This window comes from Oncorhynchus mykiss, chromosome 5, assembly GCF_057628025.1.
Source record: "Oncorhynchus mykiss isolate SJ-2025 chromosome 5, ASM5762802v1, whole genome shotgun sequence".
Classification (NCBI taxonomy): Eukaryota; Metazoa; Chordata; class Actinopteri; order Salmoniformes; family Salmonidae; genus Oncorhynchus; species Oncorhynchus mykiss.
Genome location: NC_143026.1, coordinates 63,494,319 through 63,521,141, shown reverse-complemented (window position 1 = coordinate 63,521,141; position 26,823 = coordinate 63,494,319). Strand labels below are relative to the sequence as shown.

General features: G+C 44.6%; 1 protein-coding gene across 1 annotated transcript; it reads right to left on the bottom strand.

Moving 5' to 3' along the window:
• Positions 1-2,080: 2,080 nt before the first annotated feature.
• Positions 2,081-26,690, bottom strand: cilp2 (cartilage intermediate layer protein 2). Its single transcript, XM_021603740.3, has 10 exons — positions 26,324-26,690; positions 15,934-16,032; positions 14,626-14,895; positions 14,189-14,371; positions 12,284-12,442; positions 11,838-12,155; positions 7,352-7,460; positions 6,545-6,702; positions 2,388-4,804; positions 2,081-2,302 (listed from the first exon to the last, which is right to left on the bottom strand). Exons 1-9 carry the CDS (start codon positions 26,385-26,387, stop codon positions 2,400-2,402), a joined length of 3,765 nt encoding a protein of 1,254 aa, XP_021459415.2. The 5' UTR covers positions 26,388-26,690; the 3' UTR covers positions 2,081-2,302; positions 2,388-2,399.
• Positions 26,691-26,823: the final 133 nt, after the last annotated feature.

The following is a 26,823-nucleotide window of genomic DNA, read 5'->3' as shown; positions in this document are numbered from 1 at the left end:
GCTCTGTCAGGTTGGATGGGGAGCGTAGCTGCATAGCTATTTTCAGTTCTTTCCAGAGATGTTCGATCGGGTTCAAGTCCAGGCTCTGGCTGGGCCACTCAAGGACATTCAGAGACTTGTCCCAAAGCCCCTCCTGTGTTGTCTAGGATGTGTGCTTAGGGTCGTTGTCCTGTTGGAAGGTCCTGAGCGCACTGGAGAAGGTTTTCATCAAGGATCTCTTTGTACTTTGCTCAGTTAATCTTTCCCTCCATCATGACTAGTCTCCAAGTCCCTGCTGCTGAAAAACATCCCCATGCTTCACTGAAGGGATGGTGCCAGGTTTCCTCCAGATGTGATGCTTGGCATTCAGGCCAAAGTGTTCAATCTTGGTTTCATCAGACCAGAGAATCTTGTTTCTCATGGTCTGAGAGACCTTTAGGTGCTTTTTGGCAAACTCCAAGCGGGCTGTCATGTGCCTTTTACTGAGGAGTGGCTTCCATCTGGCCACCCTACCATAAAAGCCTGATTGGTGGAGTGCTGCAGAGATGGTTGTCCTTCTGGAAGGTTCTCCCATCTTCACAGAGGAACCATTTAAGATTGATGGAGGCCATGTTCTTGGGGACTTTCAATGCTGCATAACATTTTTGGTGCCCATCCCCAGATATGTGCCTCGACACAGTCCTGTCTCAGTGCTCTACGGACAATTCCTTCAACCTCATGGTTTGGTTTTTGCTCTGACGTGCACTGCCAACTGTGGGATTTTAAATAGACAGGTGTGTGCCTTTCCAAATCATGTCCAATCAATACAATTTACCACAGGTGGACTCCAATCAAGTATAGAAACATCTGAAGGATGATCAATGGAAACAGGATGCACCTGAGCTCAATTTCGAGTCTCAACGCAAAGGGTCTGAATACTTATGTAAATAAGGTATGTTTTTTTATTTTTAATACATTTGCAAATCTATGGCGATTACTAAAAAACAGTTTTGGCTTTGTTATAATTGGGCATTGTGTGTAGATTGATGAGGAAAAAATGTAATTTAATCAATTTTACAATAAGGCTGTAACGTAACAAAATATGGAAAAAGTCAAGAGGTCTTAAAACTTTCCGATTACACTGTATACTGAAGGATTTACCCTATTTACCAGCAGTACCAAGTACAGTATATTGGCTTGTCACATGATGATTTGCAAGGGCTCTCAAGTCAAAATGGAATATAGCTATTGCACTTCATAAGACAAAGACAGACATCCCCCCACACCAAACAACAATACAGTCTCAGAATTAGTCTAGCTAATTCTCTGCTATGTATAAATAGGGGTTTCATGTCTGTTGTTTATTTGTTTTGTTTTTTACATTCCTGACAGTAACGTACAAGGGATGTTGAAGAACAGACAGAGAGAGGTGTGTTGGATGAGTACTTGGGGACTTTGTGGGAAGTGAGGGCTGAAGGTAATTGTGTCATTCCTCACAATCTCTTCTCCCAGGTCCCATACCGCAGGCTCTGTTTAGACTACTGGTGAGATCCGTTAAGGGATGCTTGTCTTGGCTAGGGTCCTGATGCATGTTGTAGTTAAGTTACAGTAAAGTTTGTCTGGATCGCAGTTGGCAATGTAACATGCTAAATATTATTTTTTTTAAACCTAGAAACAAGGGTACTAAAAAGCGTTCTCTGTTCCACGGACGCGATAATTCCTTACACCCCAATGCATCTTAAATAGGCCTCTTCTTGGCAGAGAATACTTCCCGGTTTCTAGAAAAGGGGCCCACTGTCTGTTACAAACAGACTGGATCACTAGGACCTGATGTTCCTCAGATTTTGAGGGACTCGTGAGTACAATGGAAAGCTTTGGCCAATTAGGAAGTGTTTAGCATTTAGACTGGCTTTTACAGTTGGTTATAACTCATGCGATCATAGACATCAGAAAAGACGACCACAATGGTTAATGTGGAACGCTACAAATCCAAAAATAAACTTGATTTCTCAGAAATTGATTTTGTCGTTTCCTTCATAAAAGCCTATTAAACGCCAATTAAATTAATGTCCTTTGCTGGACTGATGAAAGCTAAAGAAATGTAGTTCTTCTCAAATAATAAAATTAATATTGATATTTATTGCCAAACCCTTCAAGTAAGTTTCAGAGAAAATACATGTCTTAATTTCTCTCCTCCGTGTGATTTTGCCGGAATGGTTACTGTTTCAATAGAGTACCGTGCTGTTCAGAGAAAGTTCACATCCAACATCACCAAGCTGACCCAACTTGACATTTCATTATTTGGTTGTGAGGACGCCATCTTCTTTATTTCCAACCCAAAGACCTAAGAGTAGATTGAAAGGTGTTAGGAAAACTTTACACGCACTAACAATTTTCATTCTGTGGCTCAACGAAAACTTGTAACTCACTTAACGGCAGATCTACTGCCTGTCCTGTGCACGCATCGTGGATCTTCTCCTGGTAGAGGAGCTGGATCTGCGGCTGCTGGAACCAGAGGGGTAGGTCACCACCCGGGAGGACCTTCCCCGGACCTGCAGCCCCTGCGCCTCCCGCATGTCCCGGGCCATCTGAGAAAGAGTCTGGCTGGGGTTCGTCTGGAGGCGTTGGAAGAGACTCTCCCTGGTCACAGTCCTTTCTGGGCAGCTGAAGGTCAGAGCAACTCCAGTGTCTGACTTCATCTCCCTGGAGAACCCGTCAGAGGTACCGTCAAAGCAGCGTCCGATGGCGATCTCTTTTGCCACCCTAGGGTTCTGGTCTGTGACCGTGTAAATGCCATAATTGTGCCCCAAGGGGTCGACAGGGCCCAGCATGTTGAAGGCATGTGACTCGTTGTTCGGTGAGGTAGGGGGGTGCTTGGTCAGGTACTCCTTTAGCAGGCTGTTGACTCCCACTCTCCGACAGTTTCCCTGTGGGAGGACTGATATGAGGGACCTGTCGACTGCGGCTTGGTCGAAGAGCATACCACTGCACTTGAACTCGAGGCAAGCTGCGGAGGTGTTGGCCACATGCATGTCACGGGTGCTGCGGATGTCTCTTATACCGTACAGCTGACCTGCGGTCTCAGGGTGGGTGCCTCCATGGTTCTGTGACCTTATCATGACCTCCTTTTGCCCCTGGATCTTGACCTTGATGTAGCAAGCCCTGAACTCCTGAGGGTTGGGCCACCAGGAGTGGTAGTCACCCGTCCACGATGTTAAGTCGTTCTCTTGGAAGGGCACAACATTGTATTCGTACTTGTCCTTTTCCACTCTGAAGAATCGGAAGTGGTTGGCATCGACTCCAGCATTTTCACAGTCTATTAAACTCTGATAGGGGTATATTGGTCCATTGGTCTCTTCCACATTGTTGGGGTTGGGTTTTGCCAAGTTGATTCTGAAGGCTGTTTTCTTGAGAGCTGGATCATCGTGGTCTGATCGCTGGTAGTCTATCTTGTCTAAGTATGGCTGAGACACTCCAATGATGTTTGGGTTCATCTTTGGGGTTGAGGGAGCTGCCTCCAGCTCTTCACCACCCATAACTCCTGTGACATAAGCTGTGTAAGCATCAGGCACCTGGGCATCACAGAAGGCTGGCAGGCAGGCTCCATTGGGTCCGGTTATCACACTGTCAAAGCGACCCCATGCTCTGGGGTTAGAGGAGAAGCCAGGCTTGGGCTCCAGGTTTATCAGGCTGATGACCACACCTTCCAGCTGCTCAGTGTTCAGGAACTTGTCATTCATGTACGCCCGCACTTTGACGTAGCAGCGGCGGTTCTCAGGCACGTCCAGGTTGAAAAGTCGACGCTCCCTGATTTCCATGTTACCTATGAGGAAAGTGCGCTCCTCTCGCTTGCTCCTCCCATTACCACCAGATGTGGTCTGAGTGTAGTGAAAGTCACTCTCCTCCTCCCAGATACCTGTGTCTGGGTTGAGGGACCACAGTTTCATTTTGGGAATGTGAGCTTGCATTTTGACGTGCTGTGTGTCTAGGAGTACTTGGACCGCTCCAGCCCCCAGGACTTCCTGGTTCGCCTCATCTCTGAAGTCAACAGAAAACATCCCATATGTCCTCAGTGGAAGCATGTCACCCTCATCGTCCACAAAGTTGAGCTCACCAGGAGCGGCAGCAGCTGTGGTGATGTTCCTGGGGTCAATGAAGGTGACACTGGCTTTCACTGTACCTTTGTACACCTCCCCATTATTCCTGTGGAAAGAATTTGGAGGTATGATGATCTGTCCAATAGGGTCCTCCCCTTTAATTTCTCCTAAGTCAATGGTATTTGTCTCTCCAGCATTGATATCAATAGGTTCCTGCTTTCTCATCACCTTCACGTCATGGTAAACAGACCCCCCTCTCCTGTCGAAGATAAACACCTTAGGAGTGTCAATGAACTTCTGTGTGGGATCCACAAAGTTGACTACTAGCCTCTCTGTGTCTGGGGTTATATTGAGTGTGAAGCCTCCTTTGTACCCTGTGGTGCCTACTCTCTCCTTGCCAATGTACATGTGCCCAAAACGCAGTGGTTCATCGTTGTCTGCTGTGACCACCCTGCCACGTACCAGCACCTTGGGCACTACACACTTCTGGCAGCCACACTCAGTTACCGCTTTGATGGGCAGGCTGTAGCTCCCACAGTCTATTACCCGGCTCTCCATCTTCTGGACCCCACAGCAGTAGCCACCTCCATCCCTGCAGCGCAGGTCAAAGTCCAGGGAGCCTGCACACTTGTTGTGGGGGCAGCGGCCGGCGTTGTATAACATAGAGTCCGTCCCAGGCTGAACACAGTCCATGGGCAGTCTGATGAGGTGGTTCTCAGGAGTGGGGTTGCATGCCGGTGCGCCTTTAGCTGTGGAATGCACAACACATAGAGTTAGTAATGAGAATACACTTAAGTTTTATGGCAGTAAACATACAAGCATATGCGTATACAGGAGTACATTTACTCATTCACTTATTTCATACAAAAAACAGATGCAAATGGCCCACTCTGTCATACTTCACATTAACATGTAATTACCTAGAATTTCATTTTCATAGGGAGCATTAGTGTAATTAGTATGCAATAACAATACCTGTAACTATGGTAATATGAACAACATTTAGAGGTTTCCTTTATTCTCAGTGGGAAAAAAAAGAGTAGTGTTGTTCAATGCTGGTTAATTGCATTGTGGTTATCAAGGTACACTGAAGGTAACTACATGGTAAAGGATACGCAATGTAAAGTGTTCACTTAAACACACGTTCTCTCTCTGTCCACATGCTGAGCGACAACCACGATTAGCCAAGTTGCACAACAAATCATTCATAATGGGGTAATTAGATGTGAACTTCGGGAGAACATTTGTTCACCAACCATCCAGATGGGAATTGGAAAGAAAATATTTTTGTTTACCCAAATGTTGGCAAAATGATTCATGTGCATGACATCATGGCTGAGTATACGCTCCAGTGTTCCTGTTAAACTCCCCATCCTCCAAATAAGAAGATTATTGCAGACAGATGGAACAGTCTGATTAGCCCAATGTGTAATTTCCGTCCCTGGTCCCTTTGCGTTCTTTCAAAAACTAATTAAAATTACCACAACTAAAAGAAACGATAGGAAAATGGTACAGATGTAAGATCTTAAATTGAGACAGTTTGCTACAGCAGGGAAATAATCCTGCAGCAATAAGAAATTTGAATTATGTGGATTATAATTAATGGACATTTTTGTAGGGGTTAATACATTTTCTAGTAATGGAAAATCAAGTCTGACATTTCAAAGTGGAAATTACAAACTTAAGAAGCTTTCTTAAACCTCAAATACACTACAAGTTGGACATTTCCTGCATTTCAGGAAAGTTCAAATGAAGACCCTACATCTGTAGTCCTGTCTTTTTTAATATGAATGAATTTAATTGAATATTTTATTAATTAACTGGAGTGTAGCCTAATGTTCCCAAGTGAAGGGAACCACACTGGGCTGGTAGTGTGAAGCAGGTTCATCATTCACCACTAAGAGCCTTGATGCTCCAGGTGTTGTTGGTCTAGTCACAGGGGCAAATCTCTCAGGCTGTAGCCCGAGGCTGATTGCTTTAGCACACTCCTCCGCAAACCCCATTTGTCAATCTATATCGTGGCTAACAAGCAACTGGGGAATATGCACAATGTGTATCTATCCCGTAAGGATGTGGAAACGCATTCTTCTCTGACTTGGCAAAAAAAAAAGGAACAGGATTTATTGTCAATCTTGGATTTCACTTCAATACGGGGAGCTCTGGAGAACTGGGATTTGGGTTTTTACTGTGTCCAGGATTTCTCGGTAAAGAAGATTTGTTTAGACAAGGCTGCTTTCGACCAATGTAAACATAATAAAACCTTACTGCTCCACGTGCTGCCAGATTCTGTGGCCCTTGATATTTAATGATCTTATTTTCCTTGGGTGTATTTTTTTTAAATTAGTTGTAACAGATACAGTAAAATTTGCTGTTTTTTTTTCTCCCCTTTCTCATTCAGTTTACTTCATCCAGCATCCTTCCCATACTGTTCATTTCTACAAGTACAGTATAGGTACAGTTAGTATAGGATGGATAAGGTCTATACATACCGATAACAGTGAGGAATGCCTGTGAAGACTTGCTGCTGCCTGTTTGGCTGCTGGCTTTACAGTAGTAATGTCCAGTCTGCTCTGGCTTCAGGCCTCTCAACAGCAGATCCTCTTCGTATTTAAACACATTCCTATCTAGTAGGGTCCCATTGTGGTACCTGGAAAGGAGAACATGCCATTAAAAAGTTAAACAGAACATTCTAATAAGCTATTTTAACAATTAAAATAATGGCATCTAGCCATGATTAAAATAAAACTTGGAGGATTTTTCCTGAATTTAAAAGTAAATGCATTATCTGGCCTCCCGGGTGGCGCAGTGGTTAAGGGCGCTGTACTGCAGCGCCAGCTGTGTCATCAGAGACTCTGGGTTCGCGCCCAGGCTCTGTCGCAACCGGCCGCGACCGGGAGGTCCATGGGGCGACGCACAATTGACCTAGCGTCGTCCGGGTTAGGGAGGGCTTGGTCGGTAGGGATGTCCTTGTCTCATCGCGCACCAGTGACTCCTGTGGCGGGCCGGGCACAGTGCGCGCTAGCCAAGGTTGCCAGGTGCACAGTGTTTCCTCCGGCACATTGGTGCGGCTGGCTTCCGGGTTGGATGCGCGCTGTGTTAAGAAGCAGTGCGGCTAGGTTGGGTTATGTATCGGAGGACGTATGACTTTCAACCTTCGTCTCTCCGGAGCCCGTACGGGAGTTGTAGCGATGAGACAAGATAGTAGCTACTACAACAATTGGATACCACGAAATTGGGGAGAAAAAGGGGTAAAAAAAAAAAATAATAAAAAAAAAAAAGTTAATGCATTATCTTACCAGTAGTATTTGTCAGGCATGGGCGACCCTGTTGCCTTGCAGCACAACATCACACGCTGTCCCTCGTAGCGCACTTTGTCCTCCGGGTGCTTTACAACATATGGCTTCTCTGCAAAGCAGTAGGAAACAAATCCTTAAAAACCTGGCTCCGAAACTGTTGTGAATGGTACCACAGAGGCATCATGATTCCATAAAACTTAATCAGGCCTACTACTACTAAACTCTTGTTGGTCTCCGTACTTATGAAAAATGATTGGTGTGATTATGGTTAAAATCCTGCCCCTGTAACTGCACCTGTGTTTAGTTTCCACACACAGCGAGGTCCGGAATGATTGGATCCCTTGATAAAGATGAGCAAAAAATACTTTATAAAATAAATACAAATACTGAACTATATTGTATGCTCAAAAACATAGATTTTTACAAATATTTTGTTTAACAAGTAATACAAAAAAAAAAAATGAAAATCTTCGTTTTCAATAGTGCAGCACTCTCCCATTGCGAGAATAACAAAACCCAGCCTTTTCAATCAAATGTATTTTATAAAGCCCTTTTTACGTCAGCAGTTGTCACAATTTTTAATGAGATTGGATAACATATTGAGAGGGATCTTAGACCATTCCTTCATACAGATTCCTTCCAGATCCTTGATATCCTTCATCTGCACTTATGGACAGCCATCTTCAATTCCCAGAAACCCTAGACACACTCCAATTTGCATACCGCCCAACAGACCCATAGATGATGCAGTCTCTATTGCACTCCACACTGCCCTTTCCCACCTGGACAAAAGGAACACCTATGTGAGAATGCTATTCATTGACTACAGCTCAGCGTTCAACACCATAGTGCCCTCAAAGCTCATCAATAAGCTAAGGACACTGGGACTAAACACCTCCCTCTGCAACTAGATCCTGGACTTCCTGACGGGCCGCCCCCAGGTGGTAGGTGTAGGTAACAACACATCCGCCACGCTGATCCTCAACACAGGGGCCCCTCAGGGGTGCATGCTCAGCCCCCTCCTGTACTCCCTGTTCACTCATGACTGCACGGCCAGGCACGACTCCAACACCATCATTAAATTTGCCAATGACACAACGGTGGTAGGCTTGATCACCGACAACAACGAGACCACCTATAGGGAAGAGGTCAGAGACGTGGCCATGTGGTACCAGGATAACAACCTGTTCCTCAATGTGATCAAGACAAAGGAAATGATTGTGGACTACAGGAAAAAGAGGACCGAGCACGCCCCCATTCTCATCGACGGGGCTGCAGTGGAGCAGATTGAGAGCTTCAAGTTCCTTGGTGTCCACATCACCAACAAACTTACATGATCCAAGAACACCATGACCTTCTTGAAGCGGGAACGACAGAACCTATTTCCCCTCAGGAGACTAAAAAGATTTGGCATGGGTTCTTAGATCCTTAAAAGGTTCAACAGCTGCACCATCGAGAGCATCCTGACTGCTATGGCAACTGCTCGGCCTCGAACCGCAAGACACTAGAGAGGGTAGTGCGAACGGCCCAGTACATCACTGGGGCCAAGCTTCCTGCCATTCAGGACCTCTATACCAGGCGGTGTCAGAGGAAGGCCCTACAAATTGTCAAAGACTCCAGCCACCCTAGTCATACACAGTTCTCTCTGCTACCACACGGCAAGCGGTACCGAAGCGCCAAGTCTAGGTCCAAGAGGCTTCTAAACCGTTTCTACCCCCAAGCCATAAGACTCCTGAACATCTAGTCAAATGGCTACCGAGACTATTCACATTGCCCCCTCCCCCCTCCCCTGCCACTCTGTTGTCATCTATGCATAGTCACTTTAATTAAACTCTACCTACATGTACATACTACCTCAAATAACCGGTGCCCCCGCACATTGATTCTTATGAGCCCCCTGTATATATTGTTATTTTTTACTGCTGCACTTTAATTACTTGTTACTTTTATCTCTTATATGTTTGTTTTTTTAACTGCACTGTCGGTTAGGGGCTCGTAAGTAAGCATTTCACTGTAAGGTGAAATGTTGTGTTCGGTGTATGTGACTAATACAATTTGATACCGCAGGTTTTCAATGGGGCTCAAGTCTGGAGAATGAGATGGCCATTGCAAAATGTTGATTTTGTAGTCAAATATCAATATCTTTCTGGCTTTTGATGTGTACTTTTGGTATCGTCTTGCTAAAAGATTCACTTGCGGACAATTTTCAGCCTCCTGGCAGAGGCAACCAGGTTTTTGGCTCAAATGTCCTGGTACTTGGTAAAGTTCATGATGCCCGTTGACCTAAACAAGGGGATGCTGAAACTTGGCCCCAAGTTAATCTTCCAACAAGGCAATAACCCCAAAAACCTCAAATTCCACAAAGAAATTGTTAATTGACCCTCAAAATAAACATTTTGCAATGGCCATCTCAGTTTCCGGACCTGTGGTTTGAATTGAAGAGGGCAGACGAAGGATATCAAGGATCTGGAAGGATTCTGTATGGAGGAATAGTCTGAGATCCCTCCCAATGTGTACTCCAACTCATACATTTTTTTTTTAAAGTCTCAGTGTCGTTATCCTCGCAAGGGAAGGGTGCTGGAGTATTGAAAACAGGGGAGCCAATCATTTTGACCCCTATCATTTTGAGATATTTTTTAATGACCTGTTAAACCACATTTTTCTCTTAGCAATTGTATTAAAATAAAATTAATTAATTTCTAAAAAATTAAATGAGCATGCAATATAGCTCAAGGCAATTCCACAGTTGTGAAGTGATGCTGAGACTCAGATTTTTCACTTTAAAATGTTTGTCTTATAGAAAAACAATGATTGCAAAGTTAAACAAACCATACAACTCTATGCACAAGGACTACCTTTAATAGTTTACTTGAACAACACTGCAGAGTTTGGTAACAGAATGATGGTTTGTGCTGTTGGTACAGTCATTCTGTTATCAAACTTTGCATCTGCACAGTTTTTCAAGTAAATATGTGTTTGTAAAAATGTTCAATGGAAATTGTTAGAAGTGGTCTTTTTGCATAGAGTTATATGGTTTGTTTAACTTTGCAATCATTGTTTTTTGTTTGGCATACATTTGCAATATTTATTTTACAGTATTTTTTGCTGATATTTAATCAATTGATCCAATAATTCCAGGCCTCACTGTATATACACTACATGACCAAAAGTATGAGGACACCTGCTGGTCGAACATCTCATTCCAAAATCATGGTCATTAATATGGAGTTGGTTCCCCCTTTTGCTTCTACAACAGTTTCCACTCTTCTGGGAAAGCTTTCCACTAGATGTTGGAACATTGCTGCAGGAACTTGCTTCCATTCAGCCACAAGAGCATTAGTGAGGTCGGGCACTGATGTTGGGCGATGAGGCCTGGCTCGCAGTCGGCGTTCCAATTCATCACAAAGGTGTTCGATGGGGTGGAGGTCAGAGCTCTGTGCAGGCCAGTCAAGTTCTTCCACACCAATTTCTACAAACTATTTCTGTATGGACCTCACTTTGTGCGTGGGGGCATTGTCATGCTGAAACAGGAAGGGGCTTCCTCAAACTGTTGTCACAAAGTTGGAAGCACATAATCATCTAAAATGTCATTGTAGAGTAAAGTTAATATTTCCCTTCACTGGAATTAAGGGGCCTAGCCTGAACCATGAAAAAGAGCCCCAGACCATTATTCCTCCTCCACCAAACGTTACAGTTGGCACTATACATTAGGGCAGGAAGCGTTCTCCTGGCATCCGGCAAACCCAAATTTGTCCGTGGGACTGCCAGATGCGTGATTCATCACTCCAGAGAATGTTTCCACTGCTCCAGAGTCCAATGGCGGCGAGCTTGACACCACTCCAGCCAATGCTTTGCGTTGCACATGGTGATCTTAGGCTTGTGCGCGGCTGCTCGACCATGAAAACCCACTTCATGAAACTCCCGACAAACAATTATTGTGCTGAAGTTGTCTCTAGGACAGACGATTTGTACACACTACAGCACTCTGCGGTCTCGTTCTGGCCTACCACTTCGCGACTGAGCCGTTGTTGCTGCTAGACGTTTCCACTGCACAATAACAGCACTTGCAGTTGACCGGGGCAGCTCTAGCAAGGCAGAAATTTGACGAACTGACTTGTTGGAAAGTCACTGAGCTCTTCAGTAAAGCCATTCTACTGCCAATATTTGTCTATGAAGATTGCATGGCTGTGTGCTCAATTTTATACACCTGTCAGCAATGGGTGTGGCTGAAATAGCCAAATCCACTCATTTGAAGGGTTGTCCATATACTCCTGTATATATAGGGCATTTGGTTGTAATGGTCTGAACTACTTCAGACTGTTCTCCAGTGGTCCAGATTGTTGATTTATACATCCTTCCCCTAGTTTGACTCTAGTGGTTGGATGGTTATACAGACAGACTGACTGGCTCAACCCAGTAGTAAGTACATAGAGAACATACTTTATCATTGGGCTTTTGTTTGTTAAGGTTATTAAGCGTGACTCGCCTGCAGACTTTAGAACCACCCGTACCCAGGATGACCCAGTGCTGTTGCTGGAGGTGGAGATGGTAACGGGGGCAAACTTCTCCTTGTGAATGTAGAGCTGGGTGGGGGAGCTGGAGCAGACCCCTGGGAGTCTGAAGAGGCCCTTGGAGTCAGTACGGGCATGGATGATCTTGGGCTGGCTGGCCAGCGCTATCCTGGCCCCCGCTACAGGGACACCGGACATACTGAGGACCTCTCCCTGGAGCACGTGGCCCTCACACACACAGCGACTGCAGTCCTCACTGGGCCGACCTTTGGGACACTCGCGATTACAATTGGCTGCAGAAACACAGACATACACATAAACACCCACACACAATACATTCAGTATACTTTTACACATTAGATTAGAATTGTTATTTTGTTTTCACAGACATATTCTCTCTCTCTTTAGATTTACAACTTACGTGGGGGGCATGGATTTTTCCCACATTTCTGGATTTCCGCCGCTCGTCCCACACACTGCACTGTTACAGAGGTTCTCACACAGGTCCTCCTCCTGATCCTGCGACCCTTGCCACAGGTCACCGAGCATGCTCCCCATGGACTCCAAGGAGTCCACTTGGCTGGTCAAATAGCAGAAAGTAAACATTAATGATCCAGATGATAAACTGTAACTTAACTGTCACTTTAAAGAAAGGAGGAAGGAAAGAGGCATTGTGAAAGTATTATCACAGGACTTTTGCCAGGCTACTGGTCAACTGATGAAAGTGTTACGTGTCAGGTGGTTTCCTCCTCTCTATGGGATAGAGCAGCGACGGTGCTGCTACTGATTCCTCTTAGGGAGCAAAGTGCACCGTGACAGCCTCCTCCTGATCAAAGCCCTTGGAGCCTTAAACACATCAAAAGGTGTGTTTACGACAGTGACAGATAATTGAAAGAAGCCCATGTTCGGGAGAAGTTAGGAGAAATGTGACAGCTAGAGAGAAGAGCCTTTAATATATGTGAAACTATACTGCTGCCAAAGGCTGTGGGCGTAGTCTTTGTACTTATTAAACAACCGAACAGCTAATGTACCTACTGCCACATCTCAGATCTGTTGGCTACAGTTGAATGATACTGATTGTCTTCGTGTCAGTGATGACTCTGATCAGCTGAACGTCTCTTGGCAGAGGAGGAATTAGGTAAAAGGTCCATGATAATGATCGGCTTGATGTTAAAGACTGGCGCGGTATACTGTACTGTCACGTGTCAATCTAATTCCACGAAGGGCCGAGTGTCTGCGGGTTTTCATTCCTCCCTTGTACATTTTTATTTATTTTATTTATTTTACCTTTATTTAACCAGGTAGGCAAGTTGAGAACAAGTTCTCATTTACAATTGCGACCTGGCCAAGATAAAGCAAAGCAGTTCGACAGATACAACAACACAGAGTTACACATGGAGTAAAACAAACATACAGTCAATAATAAAGTATAAACAAGTCTATATACAATGTGAGCAAATGAGGTGAGAAGGGAGGTAAAGGCAAAAAAAGGCCTTGGTGGCAAGGTAAATACAATATAGCAAGTAAAACACTGGAATGGTAGTTTTGCAATGGAAGAATGTGCAAGTAGAAATAAAAATAATGGGGTGCAAAGGAGCAAAATAAATAAATAAATTAAATACAGTTGGGAAAGAGGTAGTTGATAGGGCTAAATTATATGTGGGCTATGTACAGGTGCAGTAATCTGTGAGCTGCTCTGACAGTTGGTGCTTAAAGCTAGTGAGGGAGATAAGTGTTTCCAGTTTCAGAGATTTTTGTAGTTCGTTCCAGTCATTGGCAGCAGAGAACTGGAAAGAGAGGCGGCCAAAGAAAGAATTGGTTTTGGGGGTGACTAGAGAGATATACCTGCTGGAGCGTGTGCTACAGGTGGGAGATGCTATGGTGACCAGCGAGCTGAGATAAGGGGGGACTTTACCTAGCAGGGTCTTGTAGATGACATGGAGCCAGTGGGTTTGGCGACGAGTATGAAGCGAGGGCCAGCCAACGAGAGCGTACAGGTCGCAATGGTGGGTAGTATATGGGGCTTTGGTGACAAAACGGATTGCACTGTGATAGACTGCATCCAGTTTGTTGAGTAGGGTATTGGAGGCTATTTTGTAAATTACATCGCCAAAGTCGAGGATTGGTAGGATGGTCAGTTTTACAAGGGTATGTTTGATTGAAGGTCACTGATTACAGTAGTTAGGTACTCTCCTCACCTGGTTGTCTAGGTCTTAACTGGACACATTGAAAGGAGAAACCAAAAATCAGCAGACACTCTGCCCTCCATGGAATGAGTTTGACACCCCTGCTGTAGGTCTATGTATAGGTTGTGTTGGGAGGGTACCTTCGCATGGTGGGGTGGCACACTCGGTCCTCTCTGTGTGGTGGCCCTGGCATGGGGGCACCAGCAGCAGGGGCAGGGGCTGGATGCTCATACACTTCCTCTTGCGCACCTGGATGCCCACGTCATTACAGGCTGTAGCAGAGCAGGTTCCCCAGGCGGCCCAGTCTGTCCAGTAGGCCTGAACTGGACACACAGAAACAAGACAGAGTGACAAGGGTGAGTGAGTTCTCCACATTGAGATAGAATGGGTAGAATGGACTCAAGTAAGCTGGCCTGAAGTTTGAAAAAATAACTGTTACTTAACTATGTACAAGCACAGTTCTTTCACAGTTTGGGAAAAGACGAACAGATCATTAGTGTCCATAAGCCATGCATCTGCTACTGTGTTAAGTGGCCCTTGTAACCCACGTGAAGGGAGTATTGTGGTCTACGGGTACCTGGTGGGCACTGGAAGCGGACGTGGTAGTTGGAGCAGATGCGTCCGTAGGGCTGCTCCTTGTTGATGCACCAGAAGCCCTTCTCTAGGCTGGAGTGGGTCACCTCTCCAGTCTCGGCTGCTGCTACCCAGTCAGTGGTGCGGGCCTCCATGGCCACAGGCCGGACACACACCCTCTCCCTGTAGTAGAACCGGATGGCCTCTAACCGCTCGTAGTCTCCATTCCCCCCTGGATGGTCGATGTTGAACCAGGACGTCCATTCAGTCACACCTGCCATACATGCAGAGGGAGACAAAGACAGGGAGATACGGGTCACAACAAGGAGGGAGGTCACAACGTTTAAGAGAAGAGTCTGCTACTGCCATTTTCTGCTGAGTTGAGTCACCCAGGGGAGCCTGCGTTGACCAAACTCTTTCCAAGGGATAGAGGCACGCTGTCTAGCTTTCGTCTGCCACATGTTCAGCTCTGAGGATTACCAAAGATGTGAAGAAACAACCTCACTACATTCCATTAGCAACATACCATGGATATTTCTTTCTCTGAATAATAGATTGCTTCATTGGAAAGAGACCCTTGGGAGGGATCAGGAGACGAAGTGAGGTGATCTATTGAGGGACATTATCAGGATGTGTTCTCTGTGCTGTTGTAGGTAGACAATCTCAACACAGACCTAGTGACCTCTAGTCTCTTTGTTCAATTAAAAACACTTGCAAATGTATCAAAATCCAGTGCATTTTAATCCCTGTGGTGACATTAGGTACTTTGTTTTAATTTCCTGTACTTACTTTGTAATGAATAGTTAAACTGAACTCGTGAATATAAAATACTCTTATTTCCATGCAATTTTTTTGCTCTGCTATGATCCTGACAAGTTAACACCATTGTCTTGTTTCACCAGACTGCTCAATCAAAGAAACAAGACGGAATCTAAGCATAATGGAATGTGAATGTCTAGTTGGAACTGAACATTAATTACACAATACAGGCAGGTCATTTCCCTTCTGGAAATCAATTCAAACTCAGTTGATAAATTGGGGAAAAACCTCATCTCACCCTTGGCCTTTGCTAAAAATTGGACTTGACCCCAAACTCTGATAGGTTGTATGTTGATGTTACTAGTATGTTATAAAACTGTACATATTATCAGTCAATGTTCTGCTGTTACCATGGGTGTGTAAAGTCTAGGAGTTTCAGTACATCAAAGGGGGAAAACCCTGCTGTCTGGTGCAGAAGACAGTGTTGTGTGAGTTTTCTTCCCTCCCGGGTTCTATTGGTAAACCAGGTGGCATTAGGATTGAGCTCACTCACCTGTGGTCTGCTGTGGCTCGGTCAGTGTGTTGTAGGCCAGCTTCCTGCTCCTTTCTGTCTGGCTCCACTTCTTAAACAGAGAGCTGTTCCAGATGGGTCCTGGATGGGGAAAACCACACCATGAATACACCATTACATCATGACCACCAACCTTACCTGCACCACGATCATACTGTAATAGTAACCTCAGGAGCTCTGTTCAATGGATCCACCATGTTTTACAACAGGGAGAACCAGATTTATGGGGGCGGAAGCATGACGGTTTTCTGGTTTGCGGAGCTACATGTCTGAATAGTGGGTGATCGGCGTGTTCTCATCAGGTCATCTGAGTGTCTGTGAATGTGAGAGGAATGTCTACAGTGGGGCCAAAAAGTATTTTGCTGACATTTCCCTAGCTTGCAGGGGCGGCAAAATAGAGTCCGGCTTGTCTTTGTTTTCTGGAAACCCAGACACCCCAGGGGCAGTGTACCAAGATCGGTAACCCACCCCAAGACTACCCTGTGGCCTTCAACCACGGCCTGCGAAGTGAGACGTACAGTGGGGCAAAAAAAGTATTTAGTCAGCCACCAATTGTGCAAGTTCTCCCACTTAAAAAGATGAGAGAGGCCTGTAATTTTCATCATAGGTACACTTCAACTATGACAGACTAAATTAGGGAAACAAATCCAGAAAATCACATTGTAGGATTTTTTATGAATTTATTTGCAAAAATGATGGTGGAAAATAAGTATTTGGTCACCTACAAACAAGCAAGATTTCTGGCTCTCACAGACCTGTAACTTCTTCTTTAAGAGGCTCCTCTGTCCTCCTCTGTCCTTTCTCATTTTGTCTGTCATAGTTGAAGTGTACCTGTGATGAAAATTACAGGCCTCTCTTATCTTTTTAAGTGGGAGAACTTGCACAATTGGTGGCTGACTAAATACTTTTTTGCCCCACTGTACGTCTCACTTCGCGGGCCGTGGTTGAAGGCCGCAGGGTAGTCTTGGGTTGGGTTACCGATCTCGGTACACTGCCCCTGGGGTGTCTGGGTTTCCAGAAAACAAAGACAAGCCGGACTCTATTTTGCCGCCCCTCCAAGCTAGGGAAATGTCAGCAATCAGCCTGGAAAAGCTCCATCCAGATTTACATTTGCATTTCCGTGAGAGTTATTTAAGATGCTCTTCAAAGAGGTAGAGTTTCAGACGTTTTCGAAAGATTGGCAGGGACTCCGCTGTTCTCACTTTAGGGGGAAGCTTGTTCCACTACTGGGATGCCAGGATGCCTGGACAGAGAAGAGCTTTGACTGGGCTCAGTAGGAGCTGCCCTCACGTAGGGTTGGGATGGTCAAGAGAACAGAGGTGGTGGAACGGAGTGCTCGGATTAGGATCTAGGGTTTGAGCAAATTTGAAGCTTTATTAGTCGTATGTACGAGATACACATGTTATACACGATCCAACATAATGCTTACTTGCAGGTTCCTTCTCGACAACGCAACAACAATAATAAATAATAAAAGATAAGAATATGAACATAAAGTAAATGTCTCAGTGGAATAGAATAATGATTTTAGCACAAGTATAATAAAGGAAGGCACATTTTATAGTCCAATATTTACATGTTTGTTTTGGGGAAATGGGGACTGGGGGCAAGTGTTTAAATTGTGCATTATTTAGAAATCATAATAAGAGTCTGGTAGCAGCAGTTGTGATTTAAGTGTGTGTGTGTCTGTGTGTGTGTTTGTGTGTGTCTGTTAGGCTTGGGCGGTATCCAGATTGTCAGACGGGATATTCTTTAATACCGGCACTGAACACAAGGGGTGCTCATTTCAAACCCTCCTGAGCCTTTGTATTTCAAAGATTACCAATGCTAACAAGTACATGTATAATCCAATAGAGAATGCTAACTAAATACTAATGAGCGCATTACGAACATTTTATACAGTCTCTGACTTAAAGTATTTCCGGGACAGACATCCCAGTTCATAAAGTTATACAAGTAACAAAAAAATGCTACTCATCGTTTGCTCCACGCACAAAACAAGTATAAGCCAGCAAGGCTCTTGATCCAGGAGGGGATTCTCTGCTGTTGCCAAGCGAAGCTTGATTTTGGAAGACGCTAACCACTTAGCTAGGTAGCTAACTAGCTACAAAATTAGCTAACCAAATACACAACTGCAGGGCTTTAGCACATTTTAGACTGTTAACTTAATAGTTATAAGATATCTAGCTGGCAAACATTTAGCTGTGAATTCTATACTGTAACTAGATCACCGGGAACATGCTGCACAACAGTGAGTAACTCACAAGGCTCCATGCAGTCTCTTGTCGTTGTGCTTCTAAACAAACACCATGTGACTGGGGACAACCAGTAAACTTCATAATGAAAAATTATGTGACAGGTGAAATGAAGAACGCAATCTTCTTTATCTCCTAACAAATTGCATGAATTAACTGCAGATATTTACTTAAAGTATATACAATTATTCAAATTTATAAAAAATCTTAGATGTTAAAGAAATACTGTGGTTTCGGTATTGGAAAAACCATCCTGTGGCTATTTCCAAATACCCTGGTATACGTATATATGGTATATTATACAATGCATTCAGACCCCTTGACTTTTTCCACATTTTGTTACGTTACAGCATTATTCTAAAATTGATACAACATATTCTCTTCTCATCAATCTGCACAAAATACCCCATAATGACAAAGCAAAAACAGGTTTTTAGAAACCTTATTTACATAAGTGTTCAGACCCTTTGCTATGAGACTCAAAATTGAGCTCAGGTGCATCCTGTTTCCATTGATCATCCTTCAGATGTTTCTACAAGTTGACTGGAGTCCACCTGTGGTAAATTCAATTGATTGGACATGATTTGGAAAGGCACACCGCTGTCTATATAAGTTCCCACAGTGGACAGTGCATGCCAGGTGAACAAGAACTCAATGGTCACTCTGACAAAGCTCCAGAGTTCCTCTGTGAAGATGGGAGAACCTTCCAGAAGGACAACCATCTCTGCAGCGCTCCACCAATAAGGCATTTATATTATAGTGGCCACGCAAAAGCCACTCCTCAGTAAAAGGCACATGACAGCCCGCTTGGAGTTTGTCAAAAGGCACCTAAAGGACTCACAGACCTTGAGAAACAAGATTATCTGGTCTGATGTATCCAAGATTGAACTCCTTGGCCTGAATGCCAAGTGTCACATCTGGGGGAAATCTGGCACCATCTCTACGGTGAAGCATGGTGGTGGCAGCATCATACTGTGGGGATGTTTTTCAGCGGCAGGGACTGGGAGACTAGTCAGGATTGTGGGAAAGATGAACAGAACGAAGTACAGAGAGATCCTTGATGAAAACCTTCTCCAGAGCGCTCAGGACCTCCAACTGGGGCGAAGGTTCACCTTCCAACAGGACAACGACCCTAAACACACAGCCAAGACAACGCAGGAGTGGCTTTGGGACAAGTTTCTGAATGTCCTTCAGAGTGGCCCAGCCAGAGCCCAGACTTGAACCTGATCGAACATCTCTGGAGAGACCTGAAAATAGCTGTGCAGCGATGCTCCCCATCCAACCTGACAGAGCTTGAGAGGATCTGCAGAGAAGAATAAGAGAAACTCCCCACATACAGGTGTGCCATGCTTGTAGCATCATACCGCAAGAAGACTCGAGGCTGAAATCGCTGCCAAAGGTGCTTCAACAAAGTCCTGAGTAAAGGATCTGAATACTTATGTAAATGTGATATTTTTATTTTTAAGAAATTTGCTAAAATTTCTGAACCTGTTTTTGCTTTGTTTTATGGGGTATTGTGTGTAGATTGATGAGGGGGGAAAATAATTGGATCAGTTTTAGAATAAGGCTGTAACGTAACACTTTCCGAATGCACGGACCTGCAGAACCAGGAGCCAATGAACTGGGTCCAGTTGACCACAGCAGATCCATCTGTCCCTTTTGTCATCTGTACATCTGCCTTCTCTATATCTGCATCTGATCTTGTCATTATGCTGGTTGAATTTTACAGACAGCAGTCATTCCCTTTGATATTACACACACAAACACACTTCTAGTCACTCCCCACATATGCGGCAGCATTAGGCATCAAAGGGCTAACAGCGGAGTCCTTTCTTTCGGTTCCCAACCAAGTGCCCGAAGCCATTGCGGCCTGAGAAAGCCATTCACACCATGGACTGTCTCACGGCCTGCCTGCCTGACTGGCTGTCTGTGAGAGCGCTTACCGCTTTAGGAGGGACACTGCAGAGTTTTTGGACACATTCACTAAGTCACCCAATGCAGGGGCCAGCGTCAGTCTCTCTGGTTGTTATTGCTGACTGTGGCTCTTTTTGTTACGCCAACACAATTCTCTTCCAATTTCATGGCTTTAGAGCATTTTGTCACAGTATGCTGGTCACCCCAGGGAATGGCTTGTCTTCTAATTTGTATTACGTACACTAAGTTACAGGTAAGTCTTCGCAGTCTGGTTAAACCAGACTGACTGCTGTGCTTGTAACGGATGTGAAACGGCTAGCTTAGTTAGCGTGGGCGCTAAATAGCGTTTCAATCAGTGACGTCACTTGCTCTGAGACCTTGAAGTAGTAGTTCCCCTTGCTCTGCAAGGGCCGCGGCTTTTGTGGAGCGATGGGTAACGATGCTTCGAGGGTGACTGTTGATGTGTGCAGAAGGTCCCTGGTTCGCGCCCGGGTATGGGCGAGGGGACGGTTTAAATTTGTACTGTTACATTGGTGCCGTGACCCGGATTACTGGTTGCTGCGGAAAAAGGAGGAAGGTCAAAAGGGGGGTGAGTGTAACGGATGTGAAACGGCTAGCTTAGTTAGCGTGGGCGCTAAATAGCGTTTCAATCAGTGACGTCACTTGCTCTGAGACCTTGAAGTTGCTCTGCAAGGGCCGCGGCTTTTGTGGAGCGATGGGTAACGATGCTTCGAGGGTGACTGTTGATGTGTGCAGAAGGTCCCTGGTTCGCGCCCGGGTATGGGCGAGGGGACGGTTTAAATTTGTACTGTTACATGCTCACAGGCCTACATACTGCAGGTGTATCTGTAACATGAAAGCAATGGGCTGCAGTCAATGCAAGGTGGGCTTTTCATATCTAGCTTGATACTGTCGATCATAAACAGGGGTTTTCATATTTGATATCAGTTTTCCCTCATTGATATGGAATGACTGGATAAATAGAAACAAATGCCTCTCCACACAACCTCTGCAGCGCAGATGTGAATGCCTATGCAGCAAACGACCTCTAACAGTTTCTCTTACTCTCTCTGTAGCTTTCCTAATCATTACTAGATGAACTGTGGAGGAAAACAACTCCGACATTAATGAGTGGATACATGTTGGGTTTGGACACACGTCCAAGTGACCTTGTCGCATTAAATTAACGTTGATTTGATTCGAGTTTAAAGATGTGTGGGTTGCAGTCACTGCTGTGGCTTGATGGAGCAGTTTGTTACAGGGAGTGTATGTAAGTACCAATGCCATCATTAGTTAATTGTGTGGGGTTGTGCCTATTCTACTTCCGGCTTTTGGAAATTAGAAACAGATATTGTTTGGGTTTTTTGTTGGAAGGGGCAGGGTTTTAATGGAACAATCTACTGGACAGAGAACTGCACTATTACAGGCTGTGGCTACTCCAACAGGGACACATTGTTTACACTTACCACTTCAAGATGTTTCATAATGCAACCTCAACCGTTAAAAGATTACAAGAGTAGTTTTATGAGGTGCATTAGGGCATTTTATATAGGAATTCATATTTGATCAAAGGGCCACATTATGTTCTGTATTCAGCTATGGCAGGTGTCTAAGTGCACTGGCCTCGGCTCCAGTGGTTGACTTTGACTAGTTAACGTTCCTTTGAGTGCCTTGTTAACACTTTATATGTGAATTTAAAAAGCCAGTGATTTTATCTGCGCTGTTTCATGATAATGATACGTGAGTGGCTTTACTTCATCTAAAATGTGTTAAAACACACGTGTGAGGAAACACAATTAAACTCCTCTGTTTGAGGTCTATACTCCTGGTTAACCTTCCCTAATAGAGGCCTCTCTCCTACCCCGCCATGACCCTCGTAAAACACCAACCCAGTAACAAGATACTGGAAAAGGTCAAAGTATAGTCCCATGTAATGGAAACAATACATTAACAACGGCGCCAAGTATGTTTCTGTACCTATTAACAGACCCTCTTTCTCCCCCTTAATATAGACACACAGGCTAGCTTAACTTAATAAAGCTGAATACCAGGCAATGTTCTATTAGTCATGGAGGGAGACTCTCAACTGGGTGTTGGAATTTCTTTTCCAGCCCCAGCATTGTCTCTGTAATGCTAGCAACCCACTGCACCCGAACTGCCTTGGCTTGGCCATTCTGGTGCCAATGTCTGGTATGCCTGGCGTTGTTGTACCTGCTGGCCTCTGCTCCTTATTCTGGTAGCACTTCTATTTGAGGTGTGTTCAGCATTCTCCCATTCATGTCATAAAACTGCTTTTAATGCTGTGCTGTGCTTTAGATAAAGGGTACGCGAGGACAAAACCATCTATTAATACTGCAGGGCCTTCTAAAGGGCATTCTCCTGTTGCCTTCTCAGCAGCTCGGTCTGGTGTTTTCCTCGACAGAGCAGCATGCACACTTGGCCATTGCCTCATGCTAATAAAAATTTGCAAGAAAATAAAAGTGTATGTTTGTGAAGTTTGATACCCAGAGAAAGACTTCAGTCAGATTAGACAGGCAGCCCAGACAGATGTGTGTTGGCAGAGACACAGACTTTTCAGCAGGTCTGGAGGTTGTTTAAAATATTCCAGAGCCTTTACAAGAAGAACATGTAAAAACACTTTTCTGTGTTATGAAATGGCTTGGATGGAGTGGCGGATGAGCGTTGGGCTGAACGCTGAGCGTCTCTCCACACAGTGTTGATGCAGCTTTGCCATGCCTCAGCCCCATAGTTAAGTGTAATAACAGGCGTGTGCAGTGAAGCATTAGAGCCCTGGAAACATCTGTTACAGAGCCTGGCCTTATTTGGATTTAGGTAATAAGGAGGTATTTGTCCAAAATCAGAAGCATTTTATTTAGAAAAGGGTTTGTGGCAAACCATTGGGCTGAAAAGTTCATTCTGCCGTCCAGTATGGATTAATGGACATAAATGATTGCCCAGAACAGAAAGTAAGGGTTTTTGATGTGTGTCTGTCTGTGAGTGAGTGTTTATGCCATGGCCTTGCAAACATGTGGAAGCTGTTTTGTTTCTTTGGCCCATACTCTGGCTGAGATGTACTGTAGTGGAAGAATCAGACGGTCTGTTCTCTTTCGCTCCCTCCCTCTCTCACTCCACTCCCTCCCTCTCTCACTCCACTCCACTCCACTCCACTCCACTCCCCTCCCTCCCTCCCTTCTCTCCCTCACTTCACTTCACTCCCTCCCTCCCTTCCTCCCTTCTCTCCCTCACTCCACTCCACTCTACTCTACTCACTCCACTCCCTCCACTCCCTCCCTCATGGCTGCAGGGCTGGTTGGGGAGCTACTGATTGATTATTGGTCAGCAGCATCTGTGGTCCATTATCCTGAACACAGTTTTCCCCCAGACATTAACTAATGATGCAAATCAACCACAACATTTGGGGGGATTTAAAAAAGGATAACAGAGGCTTTGTGTTCTTCACGTCAACTTATTCTACCGTACTAAATGTACTAATCCAAGCTATAAAAACAACTAATGGCCTCAGTGGTATTTTCCCAGTAATACAGTATGTCTGCAAGTGCTTTTCTATGCTTCTACAATGGCTATACAGGAGCTTGAGAAATAACTGCTTCTTGAGCCTTAACCTATTCCTATGTCTCAGAAAGTAATGCTAGTGTACATAGCTCCTTCAACGCAGACATCAGCATGATCAAACGGTAGGAGGGAAACCGGAGTCATTTCATTTGAAGGGCCTTAATGTGACGATTGATGGGAATACAAGGGACTTACTTTGATCTCTTTCTTCTCCCTCCCTTTCTCATTAAAGTCAGTGGGCTAGACTCCCTGGTGACTGGTTTAGCTGGCCCACTGCTCTCCAGACAGTCTGTGGAAGCATCTGGAGAATTAGCTAGTCTCTCTGAATGAGGCCGATTAGCACAGGACAACATTGATTTTGGAGTTCTGAGATGACATCTTCATGGTCCCAGTTGGCCCACCTCTATCTCGAGACTGGCACGGCCACAGAACATTACAGTTCATTAACAGGCAGCCTTCTTGGCATTTGGCTATATAAAACACTCCACTAAGACCTAGGACTAGGTTTAGCCTGACTGACTGAGTAATGTCAGTCACAGTGTTCCATCTCGGCACCTCAGTAGCGCCCAGCATCCAGGAGCAGAGCAGCTGTCTCCCCGAATAGAGAAACAGGTCATAAATCTCTGAATGCTGAGCGTGATGAAGAGAATGATGGAGGGAAGGTGAGAGAGAGGCATCAGGAGGGGAAATAAAAGTAAAAGTTTTCTTGGGGAGTGCAGATTGAGTCCTGCGAAGAGTCTGCAGCTACTGATTAATGTATTGAGGTGAGATGGGGACAAAATACCACATCTGCCACAATGTGTTGGCGAGTGAATTCGTCACTGTCCATTCTATCAAACACCTAGTTAGTGTGATACTTTTTCTGTACAAACAAGACTGTACACGCACTGAATTCTAAAATAATCCCAGGGCTATCCATCCATTATAACAGCTTCAAGGCTAGCTTCAATCCGATCGACAGAGACTGCATTCACGGTAAACGCTGCATATGTAGGCTCAATCGGCAATGACCTTTCAATGTCAATTGTCCTCGGTCCGGATTGAATCTAGGCCTTACTGTATACTGTAACTAGTCTACAGCCACAAGGACGTTGTACAATCAATGTCAGAGAAACATGTGTTGCCACTAGACCAGAGCAAGCCCCAAACATCCATCTGCTTCTCATTAACATGACAGCGTGTTAATGAAATGAGCGTTCTGATGACTTAACACCACATGATTAACACCTCCAGAGGTGGGATAACCCTGCAGGGACAGACAGCATCCCTATGGTGCTACAGTAGGATCAAACCACTAACACCTAAAAGACCACACACAGCACACTGAATGTTGATCTGCTGTTCTTCTGCCGATCGTTCGGCACGCTGTGTTTTTTTGTCGACCACCCCGCTGGTGGATGTCTGACTGCTGACATTTTCACAATTCTACATTTAAAATCAGTTTGCAGAATGACGTCCGTCACTCTGATCAGAGGTGCTGAGTACTCTCAGCCGGCAAAACCTATTGTGGTGCATTTCCATAACGAATTTACCCCAGTGTTTTACCCAAAAAGGCTCAGACTTCTGTTTCCATCTACACGGGCCGGCACTCGTGTTTCACTGGGTCATGGCTCCTGTTGACCTGCTCTCAATTGGGGCCAAAGCCAGGCCACTGGTACTTTTCAGCTTGCATCTACATAACAATAGCTCACTGTTTCAAGTTTCAATTTTTTTTTTTATTGTCACATACAATGAAATGCCTTTCTTGCTGGCTTTCACAATGCAGTAGTACTAGAATTGTTTTTTTTATCAAAAAGACAAGTAGAACAAAAACACATGAGAAATAAAATAAGAACACGAGAATGTAAGTAAGCTATATACAGGGCCAGAGTCAGTGCCCATACCATATTTACTGTGAACTTTAACACCTTCTCACAAAGCTACTGTTTTGATGATGCAGAGGTTGTTGATTCTGCTCTTCACAAGTCCTCACTGTCAACCCTAGTTATGGAAACAAAATGTCCCTAGTTTCACATAAGGGCGTATTCACTAATGTAACACCGGTGTTACAGTCGAAAATCAGCATTGGTATGTCCAAGCCTTTAAAGGACCACTGTTGGTCCAACACTGACATCCACTGGGACAGGCTATTTTCTCACCTTCTAAAGTTCAGGGGGACAGACTGTGCACGTATTGAATTACCATAAACACCATTCTAACAACATTTTCAAACGTTTAAATCGAAGCGTGAGAGCTGTCGCTATTTTCCTCATTTACTGTAGAAACCAAGAGTGCTCTCCTAGAGACGGTGGATCATTGACAGTGTGTCAGAATGATGAAGCTGTTCAGGGTGCAGGGTTGAATTGGCTCTTATGGACTTCTCTCATTTGAGTAATGATATTGCTTACCACAGTGACAGTTAAATGGCATCTCAAACAAAGGCATTGATACAAACACAGGGTCATATATTATGAAAAATGTGTGGAAAATATTCTGCTTTTTGTGGGATAGATTAACCAACATCTTAAACCACAGTTCACACTTTAAAAAATTATATATCTTTGAAAACTCGGATGTATGTAGGCTAATTTATAGCAATCAATCATTAATTCAAATAAACATGCCATTGTGAGGACATTAACTTGACGTACCTTGAGCCACAGCCACTGCCACCAGGAAAGACAGGAGTAGTGTCATCTCTGTAAAGTCCCACATGGTGTCCCTCTCACAATCACAAACTTGGATGACTTCTTTTTCTCTGTATTATAGTGTCAAGTCAAGAGGAAAATGTATTTATTTTCAAAATGGGACGGCTACAGAATCTGAGTGTTCTCAGGTGTGGATGATGCTGGTTGGAAGCCTGCTCCTGTCCCTATACCCAGTCATATGAGGATTGTGAGTTAGACAGAGCACAGGACTTTTAAAAGAAGAGACACCCAGAGAGCAGTCCAATCCATCCCCCCTTTGCTCACCATTGGCCAGTGCTCTCTCACATCTGTCCCCCATACCACTCCCCAAAAAAGTCAGAAGGAGAGAGAGGGGGTGGGGGGGAATTACCTCACATACAAGTTTTTTTCTCACTTTCCATAGATTAAGATTGAACCTGTTCTGACTGCTTTAAAGTCTTCATTTCCCCTGCTTTGTAATGTGT